Below are 20,422 nucleotides of genomic sequence, written 5' to 3' on the forward strand. Positions count from 1 at the left end.
ACTGGGATAACACCAAGCTGAATGGTGCAGATGGATGGGTTGTCGCTCAGAGAGACCTGGACAGGCTGGAGAAATGGAGCTGTGAGAACCTCATGAGGTTCAACAAGGCCAAGTGCAAGGTCTTACACCTGTGTTGGTGCAATCCTTGGTTTCAATACAGGATGAGAGTGGGGAGGCCCTGGAACAGGTTGCCCAGGGAGGTTGTGGCTGCCCCATCCCTGAGGGGTTCAAGGCCAGGTTGGATGGGGCTTGGAGCCCCTGATCCCCTGGGAGGTGTCCCTGCCACGGGCTGCAACTGGATGGGCTTTGAGGACCCTTCCAACCCAACCCATTCTATGATTCTCTAAGGGCGGCGGCTCGCAGGACGGGCCCTGCCCTGGGAACCACGTCGGGGTCGAGCAGCGTGAGGTGAAGGGGGACGGCGGGGAGGAGGGAGGGGGGTCCCCGCGGGGTCCGTGCCCGCTGGCCTCCCCCCAACGTCACTTCCGAGGCCGCAGACAAAATGGCGCCCGGGTGGTGCCGGCGCTGAGCGCGCGCCGAGCCGGGACCGCGGGCGGCGGCGGCGCCGCAGGTGATGGCGGGGGGGGGGGGGGGCGGGGGGAGAGCGGGGCCGGAGCGAGGCTGGGCGGGACGGGGAGCGGGGGGAGATAGAGGCGGGGGGGGAGGCTGTGCGGGGGGAGCTGCTCCATCCCCGGTGCTCCTGGGAGGCTGCCGGGGGCAGGCAGCTTGCTTTGGAGGCTGCTTTTTTGCAGGCAGCTTTCTTTGGAGGCTGTTTTTGTAGGCGCCTTTCTTGGAGGCTCCTGAGCTTTGGAGGCTCTTTTATTGCAAGGAGCTTTCTTGGAGGCTGCTGGGTGCAGGCAGCTTTCTTTGGAGACTGTTTTATTGCAAGCAGCTTTCTTTGGAGGCTGATTTTGTGCAGGCAGCTTTCTTTGGAGACTGTGTTTTTGTAGGCACCTTACTTGGAGGCTTCTGATCTTAGGAGACTCTTTTACTGCAAGGATCTTTCTTGGAGGCTCTTTTACTGCAAGGATCTTTCTTGGAGGCTGCTTTTTTGCAAGCAGCTTTCTTTGGAGGCTGTTTTCTTTGCAGGCAGCTTACTTTGGAGATTGGTTCTGTGCAGGCAGCTTTCTTGGAGGCTGCTGGGTGCAGACAGTTTTCTTTGGAGGCTTTTTTTTTGCAGGCAGCTTGCTTTGGAGGTTGGTTTTGTGCAGGCAGTTTTCCTTGGAGGCTGTTTTTGTAGGCACCTTTCTTGGAGGCTTCTGATGTTTGGAGGTTTTTTTATTGCAGGGAGCTTTCTTGGAGGCTGTTTCATTGCAGGCAGCTTTCTTTGGAGGCTGCTTTTTTTGCAGGCAGCTTGCTTTGGAGGCTGTTTTTGTAGGCACCTTTCTTGGAGGCTTCTGATCTTTGGAGGCTCTTTTATTGCAAGAAGCTTTCTTGGAGGCTGCTGGGTGCAGGCAGTTTTCTTTGGAGGCTGATTTATTGCAAGCAGCTTTCTTTGGAGGCTGCTTTTGCAGGCAGGTAGCATCCTTGGAGGATGCATGTTTTCAGGGAGCTTCCTTGGAGGATGCATGTTTTTAGGGAGCTTCCTTGGAGGCTGCTTGTTTGCAGGCAGCTCCCTAGGAAAGGCTGTCCTGGAGGTGTGAGGGAGGCAGAGCCTGGCCAGCCTCATCCATCATCTTCCCAACAGTTGTTCATAGGCTTTTGGCCATCTGCACACCTTAAAGCTGGCTGCAAGTCAAGCTGGGGAGAGGGGTTTGGAGAAGTTAACAGATAAAGTGAGTTTCTCACTGGAAATGTCCATCCTAGGACAACATCACATAAAGCAGGGGCTTTGGGGGAGTGGGGAAGAACGTTTGGGGTGGGAGAGAATATACAAGGTTAAGAGGTTTGGGACAGATCAAGATAAGCACCTTCTTGTACGTTTTATATTTGAAGCGGGGACAGCATGTAGAGCACCACGGATAACTAGTGAGCAGGTAGCTCAAGTCTTCAGTAAAGTTTTAATTGTTTCAAATTCATATTCTTTGATAGGAATGGTTGGACTCGATGATCCGGTGGGTCTCTTCCAACCTGGTTATTCTATGATTCTATATGAAGCTGTAGAATTCCCATTTTGAAATAATAAAACCTTAGATTCTTTTCAGCAAGTAAGTAAAGGGAGAAGTAAAGGAAGGTGATGTGTTTGCACCTGCTACATAATGGAGTAGCAAAGGAGCTATTTTTCTTATTTTAAGTTTGAATAATCAACAGTGGACAGCTCTCAAAAATGACAGGGCTGCTTGTAGAGAAGAGAAGGCTCTGAGGAGACCTTAGAGCAGCTTCCAGTACTGAAAGAGGCTCCAGGAAAGCTGAGGAGGGGCTCTTGGTCAGGGATTGCAGGGATAGGGTGAGAGGGAATGGTTTTAAGCTGAAAGAGGGGAGACTGAGAAGAGATCTTAGGGAGAAATGTTTTCTAGTGAGGCTGGGGAAGTCCTGGCCCAGGTTGCCCAGGAAAGCTGTGGCTGCCCCATCCCTGGAGGGGTTCAAGACCAGGTTGGATGGGGCTTGGAGCCCCTGATCCAGTGGGAGGTGTCCTTCTCCTGGCAAGGGTGGAACTGGATGGACTTTAAGTTCCCTTCCAACCCAAACCATTCAGTGATTCAATGATTTCCAGTGCCCCTCCAGTTTGCTGATGCCAGTCCATGCGCTCGACTTTGGGCATGTTACTTGGATGCAAAGTCTTTTTCACTTTATTCACACATAGTAGCTCGATTAGGAGAACTGGTGATATACAGCATGGTGGTGTGCAATTATTATGTTGTTGTGCTTTGATGCTTGCCACATTTTAATAAAAACAATGTATGTATTAAGAATTCCGGTGTGCTTTTGTTGGCATAGACAGAGAGGCTTCCAGCTGATGAAATGTGGTTGTTGAGTCAGTGATAACGTTGACACCCTTCAGACAGAGAACTGCATCCTTAATAGGTGGAGGGAGTGGATTTTAAGAAGCAAAGGAGTATTTGCCTTGTAGAGACAGCAGAGAACTGTGTGATAGCACCTCTTGGGTTTCAGGCATAGAGCTCCTAGGATGTTTTTCTCTGATTGTATTCCTAGCTGAAAAATATTTCTTCTCTGCCTCTATATAAAACATGATGGTAGACGAAAGTGGGAGGCTGAGTCCTGTATTCTAAAGAGAAATGCCTGAAATGGACTTTTTCACCTAAATCAGCACCGTGCGTGTCTGAAAAAATTTAAATTTGAATTTCATGTCTTTGCAAGTAGAGGTGAAAGCGTCCTTATGTCCGAAGATGGGAATGGTGTTCCTGTGTATCTGCAGTTGTTAGAGACTTGTTATTTTCTGTTGAGTGTTCTTGCCTCCTTGCTGTTTAATTAATAAACTTGGGGTTTGCTTTTGTGTTGGTGATTTCTTGGCTTATTTTCTTGGCTATCTGCATTGACATTTCTAAGGTGTAACAGTTTTAGTTTCATGGTAGTAAGCAAAGCCTTTTTTCTTAATGGACAATAGGTAATAGATTTCATTGTTCAGAAAATCACTGTTTGCTTTTGGCACTCTTGAGTTATTGAAAAAGTCTTTGCAATTAAGTGCCCACAGATAGTGCTTCTTGTTTCTATTAAATACATATTTTAATCTTTCAGAATGAACAGGAGCTTAATTTTTTTTCTTGCAAGCTTTGTTTCACCTAATACATGGTGGATTAGAGAATTTCAGTATTGAACTGAAAAAATGTTCATGTCCTGATGTTAAAAATAATAAAAAAAATTAAAAAATCATGTGCTGCAGCTGAAAAATAAAAGCAAAAGGGCTCAGCAGTATCCCAGCCCGAACCCTGCATTGTTAGGAAAGCAGACGGCTGAAGACTTTCAGGTCTTGTTCCTGGTGCTGTAATGAACATGTTTTTACTGGAGCAGTGATGTAATGCATGTCCCATTTTCAGCTTCCAAAATAGGATTGATGCTCTTATGCCTGTTTTTTCCTTGCTCTGAATTGGAAGCAGTGTTCCCTTTCAGAGGGCTTTTTAGTTCTTGGTTGTTGGGGTTTTTTTGAAAAAAAATAACAAAAAACCCATGTACAGAAATGATAAATATGGCTTATAAAATCTGAAGATTGACTGTTGAGCACACCCTAGGAATGCTTGCTAGAAGTACAGGCTGATTTAGTTTGAAAAAGACAATCTGCAGTGTCGTTTTTGTATAAAATGACTTGCTTTTGTTTGCAGACTTTATTCCAAACCAGTTCATTTTTCTGTAAGGGAATATTTAAATTCTTAAGCATAGAATTTCTGCTGCTTAAATGAAACAAGGTAAAAAGTTTTTGACTGCTTTTCCAATTTTTTACTAATTTATTTAACAACTGGAATAGGAAAGCTCAGCTTAAAGGAAATTTTCAGCTTGACAAGGACTTTTCTTTAGCATCGACCCCTTTAACCCATCACTGAATTGATATTTGTGTTGTTGCTCAGATTCTTTACTTTCTGTGGCAGAGGAGTGATGGTGTTGAGTGTTTGTGTCTGACAGACGGTGCTTTAAATCGTGATTGTCTCCACATCTCTAGAGTTCTGGGTTCAGTGCCTTCCTCATTTATTCAGTGTTGAACATCACAAATATATTAAACTTACCACAGGGTGACGCATGTGCACTTCTTATGTGGACGGTTAAGCCCTTGTTGAGGGGTTTATAATCTTCAGGGAGAGGGAGGAGAAAAGGTAGAAAGAGGCAGCTGGAAGCACTAACTGCTTGAACTGGTACCCTCCAGCCCTAGGAGCTCACCAGGGCATGCGCTTAAAATCATGTCAGTAAAGGTTCTTGCTTTTGTTATAGTTAGGTGAGTAATCAGTTTTTGTTTGGTAGCCAAGTATAGAAAAAGAAGACATTTGTTACTAACAATAAGTTGTTTTTCACACTAGGAAATGTTTTGATGCCTCTCTTGCTACCCAGAATGTTTAATTTATAAATTGGCCATGTGTGAGTGTTGTCCCAAAGAGCAATGAATAAAAGAGCACGGGATTTTTCATTGCTCTTCGGGTCTCAAGTACAGAAGTTTATACAGACTCTTAATTTTTACTTTTTCTTTAATCAGTGTTCCCGTGTGCTAAGGTGACAGATGACAGGATCAGATTTCAGAAACCATTTGCCTGAAACAGTGGTGTAAAAACATCTGAAGTAGAAATCATATTTGTCAGGAGGGAAGATGAGTTAAGCTATCAAGGCTGAGGAAGTCGAAGTTATGTAGAAGAATCAGAGAATCATAGAATCACCAGGTTGGAAGAGACCCATCGGATCATCAAGTCCAACCATTCCCATCAATCACTAAACCATGTCCCTCAGCACCTCGTCCACCCGTCCTTTAAACCCCTCCAGGGAAGGGGACTCAACCCCCTCCCTGGGCAGCCTCTGACAGGGACCAATGGCCCTTGCCATGAAAAATTTTTTCCTAATGTCCAGCCTAAACCTCCCCAGGTGGAGCTTGAGGCCATTCCCTCTCGTCCTGTCCCCTGTCCCTTGGGAGAAGAGCCCAGCTCCCTCCTCTCCACAACCTCCTCTCAGGGAGTTGGAGAGAGCAATGAGGTCTCCCCTCAGCCTCCTCTTCTCCAGGATAAACACCCCCAGCTCTCTCAGCCGCTCCCCTTGTTCTCCAGCCCCCTCACTAGCCTCGTTGCTCTTCTCTGGACTCGCTCCAGAGCCTCAACCTCCTTCTTGTGGTGAGGGGCCCAGAACTGAACCCAATAAGAGGTGCAAGAAAGCTGGAGCTGAAGGGACACAATGGTCATGGCAAAATTTAACCACTTCCAGAGCGACTGGAGCTGGTGGTGAATCCTGTGGAGCGTTCCCTGCTTGTTTGGTAGTTTCTTGATGTTGGCTGTGTTCTCCATCAGTGTTAGAAAAAACTATAGAACATCAACTGCTTGGGATCTATCATTCCTAAGAGTTGTTTTGAGTTTGACAGATGTACTGAAGTAAGTTAGAAGTTTTTCTTCAGCTGTTTGAAAGTTGTGCAGATGGAGCTCCTTATCCTGGAACCGGTCTTTGCTGGCAAATCCCACAGAACCAGTTGCAAACTGGAACTGAAATTCAGATGTTTCAGCTCTTTGTTTAAATGCTAATGTAGCATGGAAATACCAGGACAAAAGGAGTTAATCCTGAAGAGCTGCTTACAATAGAAATAGCCTCTTCAAGGAAGTTTGTCCTTTTATTATGAATTTCTTAAGCAGCACATTTGTATGGAGCTTGGCAGTATTTTCACTGTTGTTAGGCAGCATTAAGAAATCTTAAAGAGCAAAGATGTGAAGGATTATATAAAATTTATTTGGAGTATATTATGCTTGAGTGTATTTTAAATGTTAGTGTTTATACAAAGTACTTACTAAAAATCAGTCAATCGTTGCTATAATAAAAAACCTAAAGACAGGGAGGAAATAGCTTGAATAAAATGCTTTAAGTGATCGGGTACTCGTTAGCCTCCAAAAAAGGGTATTGTTCGCTTATTGGAAATACTGTATGACACCAGGAAGGATCATGTTTCCAGCTGTAATGCTTTTTTTGTATGTTTGTTTGGCTTTTTTAAAAGGTGAGTTGATGTACCAGACTCTTAGGTACGGCATCATTCTGATTAGTTTTGTCTTAAATCATGAGTTTCCAAGTGTGATGCCTACTTAAACGAGGAATTTTTGTTGGACACCTTTTGAAATTTCAGGCTTCTGTTAAACGAGAATGGCAAATGTGTCAGTGTAATAAAATACCTTAATCAAAGGCTCAATATAAGGAAGAATTTCTGTTTCTAATATGGGAGAGTGGAGAGAGAAACGCGTGTGTTCTGTTCATTTGACAATCACTTAACGTCTCTCATAATTCTTTGATAATAAATTCTAAAGAGATCTGACTTCTGAAGTTCTTAAAAGTACTCGAGCAAGCGAGCTTGGTTTAAAAGCAAACAAAGCAATCCTACTTCAGCACATTTCTGTTGTATCATCCTTTAAAAGTGGGAGAAAGATTAACGATGGGTTTGTTTTGAGATTATTCATATAGTTTTGTTATTATTGCTCATGTGTATAGCTTGGAACAGGATGTTTTTTATCAAGCAATATGCTCCTTTGTGACAAATGCTTTAGAAAGAGAAACTACCGATCTGTGTGTGCTTTCAATTCAATGTCGATTCGTAGGTAGGTACGTGTTACAATTATCTGTTTTTCTTTTTAGGGCTCATGTAATGAAAGGAGTTTCTCTGTTGTGTGTATCTTTTCAGAACACAACAGGAATTCAAAATGAATCAGGTGAGTATAAATGTAAGACTTTATTGAAATATTTAGATGTTAGAACAGTTAATTATTAATAAGAAAAGTAAATCATCCGCTATAAAAGCAATGTTCTTTAGAATCGTCAGTGTCATTAAGTTTTATAATCCTCCTTTTCACAACATGTATCCGGATGAGATTTAGATTTATATTATTTCATAGATTTAAGTGTTTTGTGTGTGAATTCCCTCTAGCAGTGTTCAAGTTATTACTGGTGGCACCTCATATAACAACACCTCTCCAGAAAAATCTATTTCAGCCTGAGGCTTTTGGTGATATTCAGCTGCTTATAAAAGTGGATTGAAAATGGAAGGCTTCACCTATTTTTTTTTAAAAAAAAAAAGTTTTTAAACCACTTTTCCATTTCAAATGTGCAGTTAACAATCAGAAATTGATTGATCAGAAAGGGTTTTCTGTAGAATCAAGGGTAAAGACTGGGAAGGCATGTTTCTTTTGTGATGCAGTACCCTGGTGGGAGGGTTTTGTTTTAATCGTTATCAAGGGTACATGATGTTATTTTGCATTTGTCTGGCCAAGTAGAGATTACACATCTGTTTGTCTATTGTGCCCAACTGTATTACTTAAAGATACTTGTAGAAAAAGTACATGTTGCCTTAAACTTTTCTGCTAAGAATTCTCTCTATGGATGATCTTAACGTCCCTTTGGTGTGGGAATGTGAATACAAGATATTACACTTAAGGAATTCGATTTTGGGGGCTAAAAACACTGGCTGTGGACAGAATCTTTCTTAGCCAGAAACATCCATGCTACAGAGTCATGTAAAATGCTTTGTATACTTTTTTAATTGATGCCTGTATCTAATGAGTGCTTTCATTGCCCTTTATGCCCTTATTTGATCATCAGCTGCATTGAATACAATTAGTGCTTTACTGAAGTATGTTCTCGATGAAGTTATTGAAGTACATATATAATAGAAATGATTAGAGCGTGAAATGGGTTGGTGGGATGTTTCCTGTTCCTTTTTCCCTCTGAGTTAAAGTGAAAAATCTTCAATATGTGTGTGCATGTTTTAAAAGCGAAAAGCAAAATATAATCTCTATCAGAGCCTTGAAATATGTATTGTAAAAAATACATTTGTATTGTATCTATACACAAATGTGAAGTCATGTATGTAATACAAATAACATTTGAGCTATTAGTAGTCTAGTTTGGGGTAGCTAGGTTAACTGTTGCTTCACAGTTTATTTCTGAGGCTTGAAATGGTTTCACCTGTAAGGTTTCTTTTGAATGCTCTCAGTGGTGTGAAGCAAACAGCCTGTTGCTCGTCTGCTTGAGTAATAATCCTGCTTTTTTAGTTATTCTGAAAAGCTTTGGATTCCGGTAAAATTCTGAAAGCTATAGATCCTAATCTTTAATTATTACCTGTTTGATTGTTGGCTGTTCCCTTCCTATTTGTGGGTCCCTGTCCCCTCATCTCCTGTCTGTTGTCGTGTCCTGTCTGCCACCCCTCAATCTATTTCTAGAATTAAGATTTTTGTGCAATATGAAAAGACAGTCTTTGTCTTACTGGGACTGCTAGTGCAGCGCTGGGATGTGTGTCAATGCGTGTTGTCTTACACTTAAATAATGAGGTGACCCTGCCTCTGGGAATAACTGCAGGAACTTAGAGTCCTTCTTGGTGTTTCTGGCTTTCACGTTCCATTTCCAAAGTGTACAGAGCTCATTTGGCTTTTTTATTGTTCAATTACCATTTATGTTAAGTGTGTATTTAGCGTCAACCCTGTGGTGTTTTTTCTTGCAGTGCCCTTGTCATTTCATTCACTGTTGACAAGTTGTAGTGCCAGGTCTGTATAAGAAATGTTTTTGCCTGATGCCAAACATCTTTCAAGTGTTCTGTTCTGTTTCTTTCCTTCTGCTCGTCTCTGCTTTTGGTGTGACATCAGTGACCCTGAAGCTAATTGGGCTGTTGTTAATTTGGTTTGCATGAAAAGACTACTAGTTTTGTTGTTAATCCCATAGAAATCTTGTGTAGACCTTTTCACAAATAGAAAGCCCTTTTCCTAAGTACTTTGATGTACTTCCTTCTTGTAGTAAGGAGAAGGAGAATTAAAATAAAAAAAAGCAGCTTTTTGGATTAATATTTTTGAGTTTCTTGGAAGATTGTTGTCTGGGGATAGACAGTGTACGTTCCCTGTCTGTTTTAAAACAAAATCTTGTTTTACTCTGTAATCTACTTCATCAGAATATACTGAATAATTTATTTAAATAATAAATAAATAATAAATAAATAATAAATAAATAATAAATAAATAATAAATAAATAATAATAAATAATAATAAATAAAATAATTTCTTTAAAACCCCAAGCAGGCTTGGGGTTTAGTAACATTGACTGCATCTCAGACTGCATTAAGCAGGATGAAGGCTGCGTGCTACCTGGAAATCTGCATGGGCAGTTGTTTAAGAAATGATGAAGCTAGAAGTTAACAAATGAGACGTGTGTTGTACTGAAACTGCCTCCCCCCATTCCCTCTGAATTTCTCAATTATTATTTCAAGTATTTCTGATACATCTTTAATTTTCAAGCACACACAGAGAAATTGTTGCAAAGAGGGGTAGCCAGATAAGGCTCTTGGACAAGCAGAGACCTCTCCGCCTCTGATTTCCCTTTTTTGTGCTAGCTGGCTGTTTGCTCCAATAATCTTTCTTAGACACTTAATTTCCTTTTCACAACTACCTCTTCTAACTTCTCTGCCATGTCCCTCTCTTTCAGTGGCATACTTTTCATTTATCTTAATCCAATTTCCACCAAAACGTGACACTAACTGAATGTTTGTCATTCATTATGTTGTTCAGGGTGATTTTTTTCCTTTTTGCTGTAATCTCTGATCGTCTGTGAACATCTTATTGCAGGTACTGCTCCTACTCCGCTTGAATACTGCTTGTAACATTCTAGTTTAATTTGTGGTTGGTCCATAGCTACAATTATATTGAAAGTAGTGTGAAAAATTGCTTAATCGATGTGTTGAAAGGTGCTGTCAAAGTGATTGGACTCTGAATTCAATGCAAACAGGATAAGTATTTTGGTTAAGGCACCTCTTGAGCCCGCAAATGATTTATTTGCATTGTTCTTAAGCCACTTCACCCTGGCTAATTTGAACCCTAGCAATGTAGTATTTCTGATGAACTTCAGAGTAAGAAGCTTAAAAGTGAAGTAAGTTTCAAGTGCTTTTGTATTCAAAATTTCAGTCTTAGAGTGAGTAAAAAGTACTTACGAGGACTTAGGCTAAATGCAAAAGTTGGCTGTAGGAGATGCACCAGTACATTGCCCTGGTAAAGAGGTGAATTTTTTGATCAGAAAAATAAATCTAAATGCGTTTGTTAAAAAAGTGATTGAAACATAGTATTTCTTTATTTGGTAGACAGACATTCCTTGGAGACAAGTTGTGATATGGAAAATGTTTTAAGTAGCTACATTTAGATTGCAAATAAAAGATTGCACTGACCTGACTGAACTAAATTGTTGTTTATTTTACTTTATAGTATTTGGTTACTTATTACCATTCGTTTGAGGTGTGAAATGTATTGTTAGGTACTGGGCTATATCCAGTTTTCTGGTAATGAGTCTGAGTGCTGTGTTCTGTGAATGTAGTTGCTAATTTTGGATTTACGTAGGCAGGTGCAGAATAAAATTCTGATTGTGTATGCAAATAAAGGTCTTAAATAACAGAACAGTTTTGAGAGACTGATGTCTAAAGGAGGTGTGGCTGTTAAGGAATACGAGGGTATGACACAGTGCTGTTTGCTTCTGTCTGCATCAGCTGAGCTTGATTTTTAAAGCTTTGGTAGGTTAAAATTTATTTGTAGAGTTGATATTTTTAACTGCTCACTTAGCTGTGGTTGAGAAAAAAACCCCAGACAAAACAACCCACGAAAAAACCCCAACCAAAACCCCTAAAGGAGCCAAACCCCTAAGTGAAACCAAAAAACCACTTCACTTTTGTTAGCCTTAAACTTGAAGTGCATCATCCTGATAGCTGGTTTGTTCACCCTGTAGTGTTCCTCATCTGTGCCTATATATAAACTGTTTGAAACCACTGTGAAAAACAGGCTTGGTTCTCCCCTAATGAAATTGTGAGGTAAAGTACTGGGAAGATATTTAGGTGTCTGCGTTTGATATGCTGAGAAGAGTGTGCAGATTTTTTGTTTTATGAGTCAGAGCTTCTTGTGGATCAGTTCAAGGCTAACAGGTGTCTGAAAATCGGGCAGCTTTCATCACGTTTTCCTTTTGGGTTGTTGGAAGAGCAGAATAAAACTTTGCTCTGCTTCGAGCAGACTTAGACTATTATAACTAAAGGATTTTTTTTTAGTTCCTCCCAGATCTCTTCATTCCCTTGGATGAGCAGGAATTTCTGGCATTCTGTTCCTTCCATGCTTTCCAATTTGAGGGTCTTTCTCCCTGCAAATAGCTCCCTAGGATGCGTCTGTGCAGCTGTTAGGGCTTACCAAGGCAGCAAGAGAATAACCTTGCTGACTCCAGTTTTATCATTTTTCTCGTTGCTGTTAAAGCTGGCAGAAGGACAGGTTCTTGTAACTGAACTCAGCAAGTCACGTTCATTAATGTAGAGAATAATTGCTTACGCAGCACCCTCACAGGGGGGTGTTAAGTAGAAAAGGTTGAGAGGCTTTATCTGTTTTGCTTTGGGCATAACAACCTTACATTTGATAGCATGTAACGATACATTTAAAAACATATTTCCAGTAAACTTTCAACATAACGCATTTTGTAAGTGCTCAGTGGAAAATGCTTCTAGTATCAGTACATGGAGGCTCTGGCACGGGTTGCCCAGGGAAGTCGTGGCTGCCCCATCCCTGGAGGTGTTCAAGGCCAGGCTGGATGGGGCTTTGAGCCCCCTGATCCAGTGGGAGGTGTCCCTGCCCATGGCAGAGGGTTGGAACTGGATGATCTTTAAGGTCCCTTCTAACCCAAACTATTCTATGATTCTATGTATCCTTCTGTTTTGTCTTTGCTTTGCGGTGATGCATAAAAGTGACCTCAGAAAGTCGAGGTTTACTTGGACAACTAACGTTGTTATTTCTTGGCTTAACACCTCCTAAAGCTTGTTCAGAGCATAAGTTTAACAGCTTTCATATTAGTTTCTGCATCGCCACCAGTGTTTGTTTCTGACGAGAATGATCAAAGGTCCATGTTGGACACCAGGTACTTTTTTTAGCATCACCATATGTCTGGTTCTCACCAGACACGATTCTTTCCTAATGTGGACAGATTTTGTGGGAAACTCTGCATGCCTGTAACTTTGAAATTCTTGGTGTTTTTGTTAGTAATAGTGTTTTGTTGATTCTAATAAAGAGCTAATTGTTTAATGACAAGTGTGAGTAGCATTTACTGTTGTGTTATACAAATAATAATATGAATAATATTATAGGCAGCTTTTTGAATCTTGCAGGCTCCTGAAAATGGAACTAATCACTTACTAGACATCCATAAATCATTCATCAGCTTTCTATTGCTTTTTATACTTTAATATAAAATTACCTTAAAACCTTTTGTATGAATAATAACTTCCTGGTTAAGAATTCTGAGCTGTTGGTTCATGTAGGAATTAATATTTAGGATACTGAAATAATAAGTTTTATGGTATTATTTAAACCCCTTTACTCTGTATAAAAGCACCTTTTAGCTTATTGTGTTTGTTGCAGAGCAGTAAACCTGACAGGCAGATACTTTAGTGTCGCTCTTTGGAGTTAAATGGTGTGTTTGTAGGTAGAGCAGCAGAAAGACAGCAACAGACCCAGCAGTAGCTCTGAAGTACATTAAAATACAAACTGCTTCATGTCAGCTACTCTACTGGGAGAGAATTCTGTGCGTTACCTGTCTCCAAAATGTGCTGGTTAGCTTGTCTGTGGCCCCTGAACATTCAGTGCTGGGGAGTGCTGGCAGGGTAGACAGCATATCCCTGTTCTTATTGAAGGAGCTGGTTTACTGCATCCTTGATTCGATAGATAAAACTTCTCACTTTTGTGAACTTTATTTGCTTCTCAGAACTTTGAGTGTGGTTTTCTCTCTTTCTCTCAAGTCATACGTTTCCCTATAAGGCAATACTAGAAACTATTTTAGATTATTTTGGGGGACCGGTTAGATTGAGCCTGCCTAGAAGTAGTCATTAGAAAAAGGGAACTGAAGAACCACCAGTGTGTGAAATTCTTCTCAGTGTGGTGGGTTGCTGACATTCTGGCTTTGCGCTGTATTTCCAAAGCCATCAAGCTGTGTGTTTCCAGGCAAGTTATTCCTGTTCCTGGAGCTTTGCATCACTCCTTCCTTTATCAAGAAAGGCATAGGCAGTTGTTCCGTTTGGAACTTTTGTGTGCGTGTTTAGGAAATGATTGACAGAATTAGAATGGAAAGCTGCATCCGTGGACCCTCAGTAAGTGCTCTGGAGCTGGAAGTGCCCTTGGGTTTGAAACATCGAGTTGTCCTTATACTTTAGAGTAACTGAAATACCAGTTAGCTGCTTTTTATGAGCACAAATAATACGAAACTAGGGTGTACTCAGGAGAACTGCTGTGTAACTTAAGGGTTTTGTTGCAATTTTTTTTTTTTGAAGGTCTCAGCATAGTAGACTAGACAAGTCTATCAACTTTATAATGGATTTTATCTGAAATCGGGAAGAACTTTAGTCAGAAACAGCACAAAGGAGTGTTTTCTCAACGTCATGTAACATGTAACAGTGCTGTCACTGACCTAATTATTGCTAAATGTAGTTTCCCATGGCATAACTGGTCAGTAAAAATAACCCAACTGAAAACTGTTCCATGGATGAGTTTAGATTACTATATTAATAAGTATTTTCAAAGACTTAACACTAAAAACTGAACTCATATGAAAACCATATTCTGAAAAACAGGTGTTTTCCAAGGTGTAGAGCTGTGGTATCTTTCTGCTCACTCATCTGTAGATGTGATATAGCAGTGCTCTCAGGTGTCATATTCAGACAGGGAAGGTACAATACCTTTATCTCTCTTCTCTGAGTAACTCAAGGAAGAATTTGGCTTTGTTTTTAAGCCCCAGAGAATGAGTGAAGTGGCAAATGGCCCAGGAGATACATGAAACCCCTTTCAGTTATTTGCTTGCTGCACATGGTTTGTGATCAAAACACATCGTTTAACTAAAGCAAAAGGATATTTACAGCAACTTTAATTCTCAGTGTTTTATGTGTATCTCTAATCTGCTCTTAGAACTCTGCATTAAAGCATAAACAAGGGTAGTGAAAATATTAATAATAGTGCAAACTTGAATGTTCTGATACAAACATACTTCTACACTTGTATGGTGGTGGAGGGGACCCTGGTTGAAATGGCAATTTGGAAATTTTAATTTCAAGTCAGGTGTGTTTGTAGCTCATGTGGTTTGATCATCTGTTGTGCTATTGTTTCGTCTATTAATGCTTGCGGCCCTTGTGGCTTTTTGGCTCGTAGAACACCAGTGAATCTGATGTCGCTGTGGAGAGCTTAGAGGATGTACCTGAGCATGTGCTCAGGGGGCTTCCCGAGGACGTGAGGCTCTTCCCGTCTGCTGTTGACAAGACACGGCTCGGTGAGTGCTACAACTGTGAACAGACGATTTTTATTCTGGCTCACATAAATTACAGTTGCTGTGAAAGTTTGGTGCCCTCCATTGCTGGGTAGAAATGATTCTAAGTTTCTCTCCAACATCCTGAGATGATATTCCTGGGACATCAGAATTGGGGTGAAAGTTAGACCATGATGCAAATAGATCAGGTTATGAAAATACTGATGTGCTACTTCACTGGTTTGTTTTCACTTACAGCACTTTACCGTTTTTGTGTTTTTTAGCTATCTTACTGTTGTCTCTTTAGAATGTTGCATCTCGCTTCCAACCAGTGTAAGAAGTTTAATTTGTAAGAACAGATTCAGTGCGGACCTGGAAGCTGCTACATGTTGCTTCTGTCGTACATGAAAAGTGCTTGGTTTCCTTTTTTAAGAAAGTCTAATGTGGCACAACCTTGATGGAAGTCAGAATTGCAGACTGGAGGCTCGATGTTGAAAGCTGGTAGTTTGAGGAATAAGCCTGACAATAGATGTGTTACTGTTAGTAACAGGTTATAAGCTCCATGGCGCAAGGTTAATCTTTTCCAGTATGAACCTGATCTGGCATGGTCTGAATGAGAATGTTATGCTTAATTAGCAATTATTTGTCAATCTGTTCTTAGTTTTCATGCTATAAAACGTAAAATGCAGCTGTCTGTTTTCAGTTCAGTTAAATCTTGTCAATGAGTTTGTGGGCAGGTGCACATATTTTAACCAATCCCAAATGTTTTTATCTTCCAGCTATATTATTAATGAGTTTCATTACTTCTATGAGGGCTTCATTTTGCCTGGCATTGTTTCAGAGAGAGCAAATAGGATTTTTGTTTTAATAACATGTTTACTCAGCAAAACAGCTGAAATCAAGGACTTCACAGTATAAACCCTGTAATGCTCTTACGGTATTTTGAATATCACCTGAAGTACAAGGAAATTCAGGGTCATTCTTTGTCTTTAGTTACAGTAGCCCATGTACAAAGAATGAAAACGTGATCTTGATATTGTAGAATGCTCCCTAGTGGGAGCCAGACATATTTTGTGATCTTAAGAAATATGAATTGAGTAGAAGATTTGCTTGAGGTAAGTTAGACTGGTTTTAACTACTGATGTATGTCTCCTCAGGTGTCTGGGCAACAAAATCCATTTTAAAGGGCAAGAAGTTTGGACCATTTGTTGGTGACAAGAAAAAAAGGTCTCAAGTTAAGAGCAATGTGTACATGTGGGAGGTAAGAAACAGCTTGTAAATGGACTACTAGGTCAATATTTTGTATTTCATCTTAAATTTTTTGTATTTAACCTTAAATTTTTCCAGAGATTTTAGAACTGCACATGATATGAAATAATTGCCATCTATTTGTCTGCCATTGCACACACTTATTTATAGACACTTGAGTTGAGTGGCCATTCTGAATTACGAAGCTTTAAAGTATCGGCATTATTTGAGATTGTTGTATTTTCTTGTACGCTGTGTGTGGATCACACCTTTCCTTAAGAGTCTTGGCTGATAAAGCTTTGCTTTGTTGGTTTGAACTCTGAGTGAGATCCCTTCCGTAAGTGAATGCTCTCAGCTGCTCATGAAATTAGGGAAATGATGATATGAAAGGATGATATGGAATGTCTTAAGCCACGACACTCCTTCTCGCTCTTTGAAAACCAGCTTTGTTATGGGAATTGGTTTTGCTTATGGAGCTTTATAAAAGTTCTCCATCATTGCAGAATTTCTTGTGCTGCTTGCCTTGAAGCAAATGCTGTCTGGATAACTGAAGAACTCTTTAAGCTCCACTGACAGTCATAAGACTTTGGATATTATGTAGATGTCGAAGTGTAGGTGTCTTAATCTGCAGCTGAATCCTCTCTACAATGTCTTTAAGGCAATTTGTTAATACTTCCAGACTTTTTGAAGACACATACAGCAAATGGCTTTAGCAAAGTAGGTAGTCAGGGAGGAGGTTGACAGAGGAACTGTGGCATGGCATGTTCTGGAAGAGAACTTGCAAGTTTACACGTTTTTAGGCTAAAGATACTGATTGTAGTCATCCTTCTGTCCCCTGGCCTGCAGAAGCTACATAAAACATTGGATGCTCATAGAAAACTTAATGGTCACCCCTATCAAAGAATTTGATCTAGAACAATTTCCCTTAAATGCAAATTCATGTGCTGTAAAAAGTAATGAAGTGTTCAAGTATAATGCCTGTTGCATTGAGCTAGTATTATCATGAACTGCACTGCATAAGGTATCTTCAATTTTGATCTGGTGCAAGAACACTTAAGTGAGATTGAATCAGTCAAGTAAATTATTGACCTTGCAGTTGTTTTTCTCAGTGCTGGATTTTGAATGCTCTCAGTGGATACATCTTAATATTTTTAAATTTTGTGTTACGAGCATCTATTTCTGTACTTCCATGATGAAACAAGCCATTGTAAAGTTTTCTAGTTTGCAATGCAGGTGATAACGGGAGCCCTTGCTAGATTTCAAAGTAGTTGTGTGTTGCTTTAATACTGATTTCGGAATTTAAAAAAAACAGCTAAAAAGAGACAGCAGCAGTTGGCCCCATATGCTGATATCTGAAACCACTCCAGAATCTTAACTGTTAGAAAATATGGTTTATAAAAGGATGGCAGTGTGTGGGAGGAGTTCGTTATATGGACCTTCAACGAAGAGAACAACCTCTTCCACAAGAATCCTGCTTGTTTCTTCAGTGAAGTTAATCTGAAGGAAAAGTAAAGCTTCGAAAGGCTGGCAGACCCAGCGAATTTTAATAATTATTAACTGTCATGCTAGGGTATTATCCTGAATAGGATGAGGTTTGTGTGTCAGTGTGTGCTTGCTGTGTCTGAAGAGAGAAAGAGAGACTTGAATGAAAGCCACGGAGAGGAAAATGATGGCAAGTGACTGAAAACTGAGGGAGATGCCGTCTGCTGATTCAGAATGACTGGCACAACTGCGCTGAATGCTCATGATTTACAGGAATCGCTTAAAGTTGTGATGTTACGTACAGGAGTTGGAGCTATTTCCTCTCTCACAGTGCCTTTAAGCAAAACTCTGTAAATTAGAAGCTTTGACTGAAAAGTAATGAAGCATTTTGTGCAAAACAAACCAGAGTGAAGTAATGTAAAAACAATAAAGTAGAATATAAAAAAGTATTAAAGTAGGGTAAAAAAAAAGTAATAAAATATTATGTTTTGCCATATATTCCGTATCTGCTGTCTCACAGCATTGTTTGGCTCTTTTCTTTCATTTTGACCAAAAGTATTGCTTTTATAGCCCTGGTCTGTGAAGCTGTTTACATTTTCATGTTGCAAGGGCTTGGTGTGCAGATGAACATTCTTTCAAAAGTCAGCTGATGAAATCCATGCTGGAATAGTTTAAGTATGGGAAATGTTTTCTCTTTGCTTGGAAAGAAACTGAGATGGCTTTGGTATATTTATTGAAAAGTTACCTTTGTTGCTAAATTTCTGTTTTATTGAATCAACAGGTTATCAACACAAAAGAAATCAGATTAATTACATGGTTCTTGTTTCAAGCTGTTGTAGAAGCGTACTTGAAACTGAAAATGTGGAACAGCTGGAAAAGACTTTGAATTACTTGTAAAATAAGTACCAGAAACAATAAAAAGCTACAACATTGTGTAACAGAATGGGAAGTCAGAGTGGAATCACAGTTTTAGTTTATTCCTTATCTGCAGTTTTGCTAAGTGAATGTTGCAGGAGGTGATGAGGCTGGGTTCTGGAAAGAGCTCTTCCAAACAGAGGCTGGTATTTAGAGACTCAACCAAAAAGAATAAAGCAAATAAAATATAATCAATTTGCATGTTTTTCCTTTTTTTTTTTGTTTTTTTCCCAGTAACGGGAAAGGGACAGGCCAGTCGCTGAACAGTGGCGTGTTCTTCAGTTTGGAAAAAAGTGTTTAGCATCCACTGAGAGCTCTTCTTATGGGCATCCTGCTTGGATTATAATAAGAAAAGTGGAGGATAGAGAACATGTCTTGAAAGAGAAGCAGTTGCCTGTCATCATAAAATACTGAAGGTGTCAGTAACCTTGCCTTTATTGCAAGCTGTCTTGAAATGTAAAATGGGAGTAGGTGTTAGGTTTTTTCTCCGAGAAGGGAAAGCAAAGCGTTTACAGAGGGTCTCAGAATGGACAGAAGTTCATTGACATGGTCAGTTTTTTAAGGAGAACATAAGATTTCTGAAAGGTTAAGGTTTTCTTTAGTAACCTGAAAAAAAGATTAAATATAAATTGTGCTGTCTCTTTTCTTTCCAAAGAAAGCAAATGCTTCTAACTTCTATATAGTTACGCTCCCCAGTTAATCGGACAGTAAAAATAAAGCTTTGCTGCTTTTATATCTTAAAATCGATCATTTTGCTAAACGCAAAATCTAGAGAATCATTTCAGCCTTGCCAGACTGAAAAGAAAGCATAAAATATTTTGTGTTTTGGCTTTTGAGCCAAATACCTTCAGAAGGTCTTGCTGGTCAAAAGTTATGTTTTTTCCACTTGTACCAGTTCCAATAAAAAGCTTGCAGAAGGCCAGCAACACTCCCTGCTGTACAACCCCTGCCTCTGCTCATACCCTTAGTGTTACCTCTGTCTTAGAGGATGACTACTGCTTTCTGTAGCTTTAAAATGGGTTGTAGTTTGGTGCAAGCACGCTTTGGTGTTAACAATTGTCTGTTTGCTTAAAACCATTTTTGTCTCCTAGGTGTATTACCCAAACTTAGGGTGGATGTGCGTCGATGCAACTGATCCAAAGAAAGGGAACTGGCTGCGCTATATAAACTGGGCTCGTTCAGGAAAGGAGCAGAATCTGTTTCCTCTGGAGATCAACAGGACCATATACTACAAAAGTTTAAAGGTATCTGTGTCTGAAGAATCAGTTACTGCTCTATCACCCTTTATTATCAATACCTTTTCTTCCCCTTTACTCAAATCCTATTTTTTTATAATTTGTGTTAAACAGAATTTGAAACATTTTATGAAATGTATTTAAAATACTACAAGTGCTACATTTCATTGGTCTAAATTCTTCTGTGCCAAGACAGTTGACATTAGTATCTACTGTTAAAACATAGGATATGGATGAACACTATGTATCTTGTTGGTTAATGATCTGCTGTAGCACCAAATTTGATACAAAATAGAATGAAAAACTATAGCAGATTACATAAAATCAATGTTTTTTCTATTTCTGTAGATACAGAGACACTTTCTGCTGAGGTTTTTTTTTCAGAAATCTGTTCCTTTTATCGTCTTTGCATCATGTAACAAAGATTGGTTGTCAAGATACTTTTATAGGATGCTTCATGAAACAAATTTTCCTGGTTTTATAGCCTTCTAATCTTATTCAGGGAGTGGGGGGCAGGAAAAAGGGTAAAATTTCTGGAGCATTGTAGCTCCTAAACCACGAAAAATAAACTTTGTTTAACTGTAAATAATGATAGAATCTGTTAGTGTTAGAATATGATGGTTATAAAGTATTATTTGAAACTCTGATCAAGAAGCACAGACTATCTGTAGGTGATTGTTTGGGGAGGTTGGTTTTTAGA

The 20,422-nt window shown here is 39.8% G+C and overlaps 1 protein-coding gene across 4 annotated transcripts in view; it reads left to right on the top strand.

Moving 5' to 3' along the window:
- The first annotated feature begins 485 nt into the window (after window positions 1–485).
- PRDM2 (PR/SET domain 2) overlaps window positions 486–20,422 on the top strand; it is a 59,327-nt gene continuing 39,390 nt past the window's right edge. For 3 of the 4 annotated variants that reach the window (XM_069874875.1, XM_069874876.1, XM_069874877.1), the window contains exons 1-5: window positions 486–571; window positions 7,195–7,268; window positions 14,749–14,866; window positions 16,000–16,103; window positions 19,579–19,731. In XM_069874875.1, the coding sequence (XP_069730976.1) occupies window positions 7,260–7,268; window positions 14,749–14,866; window positions 16,000–16,103; window positions 19,579–19,731 (384 nt within the window). In that variant the 5' untranslated portion in view covers window positions 486–571; window positions 7,195–7,259. Of the gene's footprint in view, window positions 572–7,194; window positions 7,269–9,052; window positions 9,096–14,748; window positions 14,867–15,999; window positions 16,104–19,578; window positions 19,732–20,422 lie in introns of all 4 variants that reach the window. The other variant, XM_069874878.1, reaches the window with a different exon arrangement.

This window comes from Phaenicophaeus curvirostris, chromosome 22 (genome assembly GCF_032191515.1).
Source record: "Phaenicophaeus curvirostris isolate KB17595 chromosome 22, BPBGC_Pcur_1.0, whole genome shotgun sequence".
In the NCBI taxonomy this organism is placed as follows: domain Eukaryota; kingdom Metazoa; phylum Chordata; class Aves; order Cuculiformes; family Cuculidae; genus Phaenicophaeus; species Phaenicophaeus curvirostris.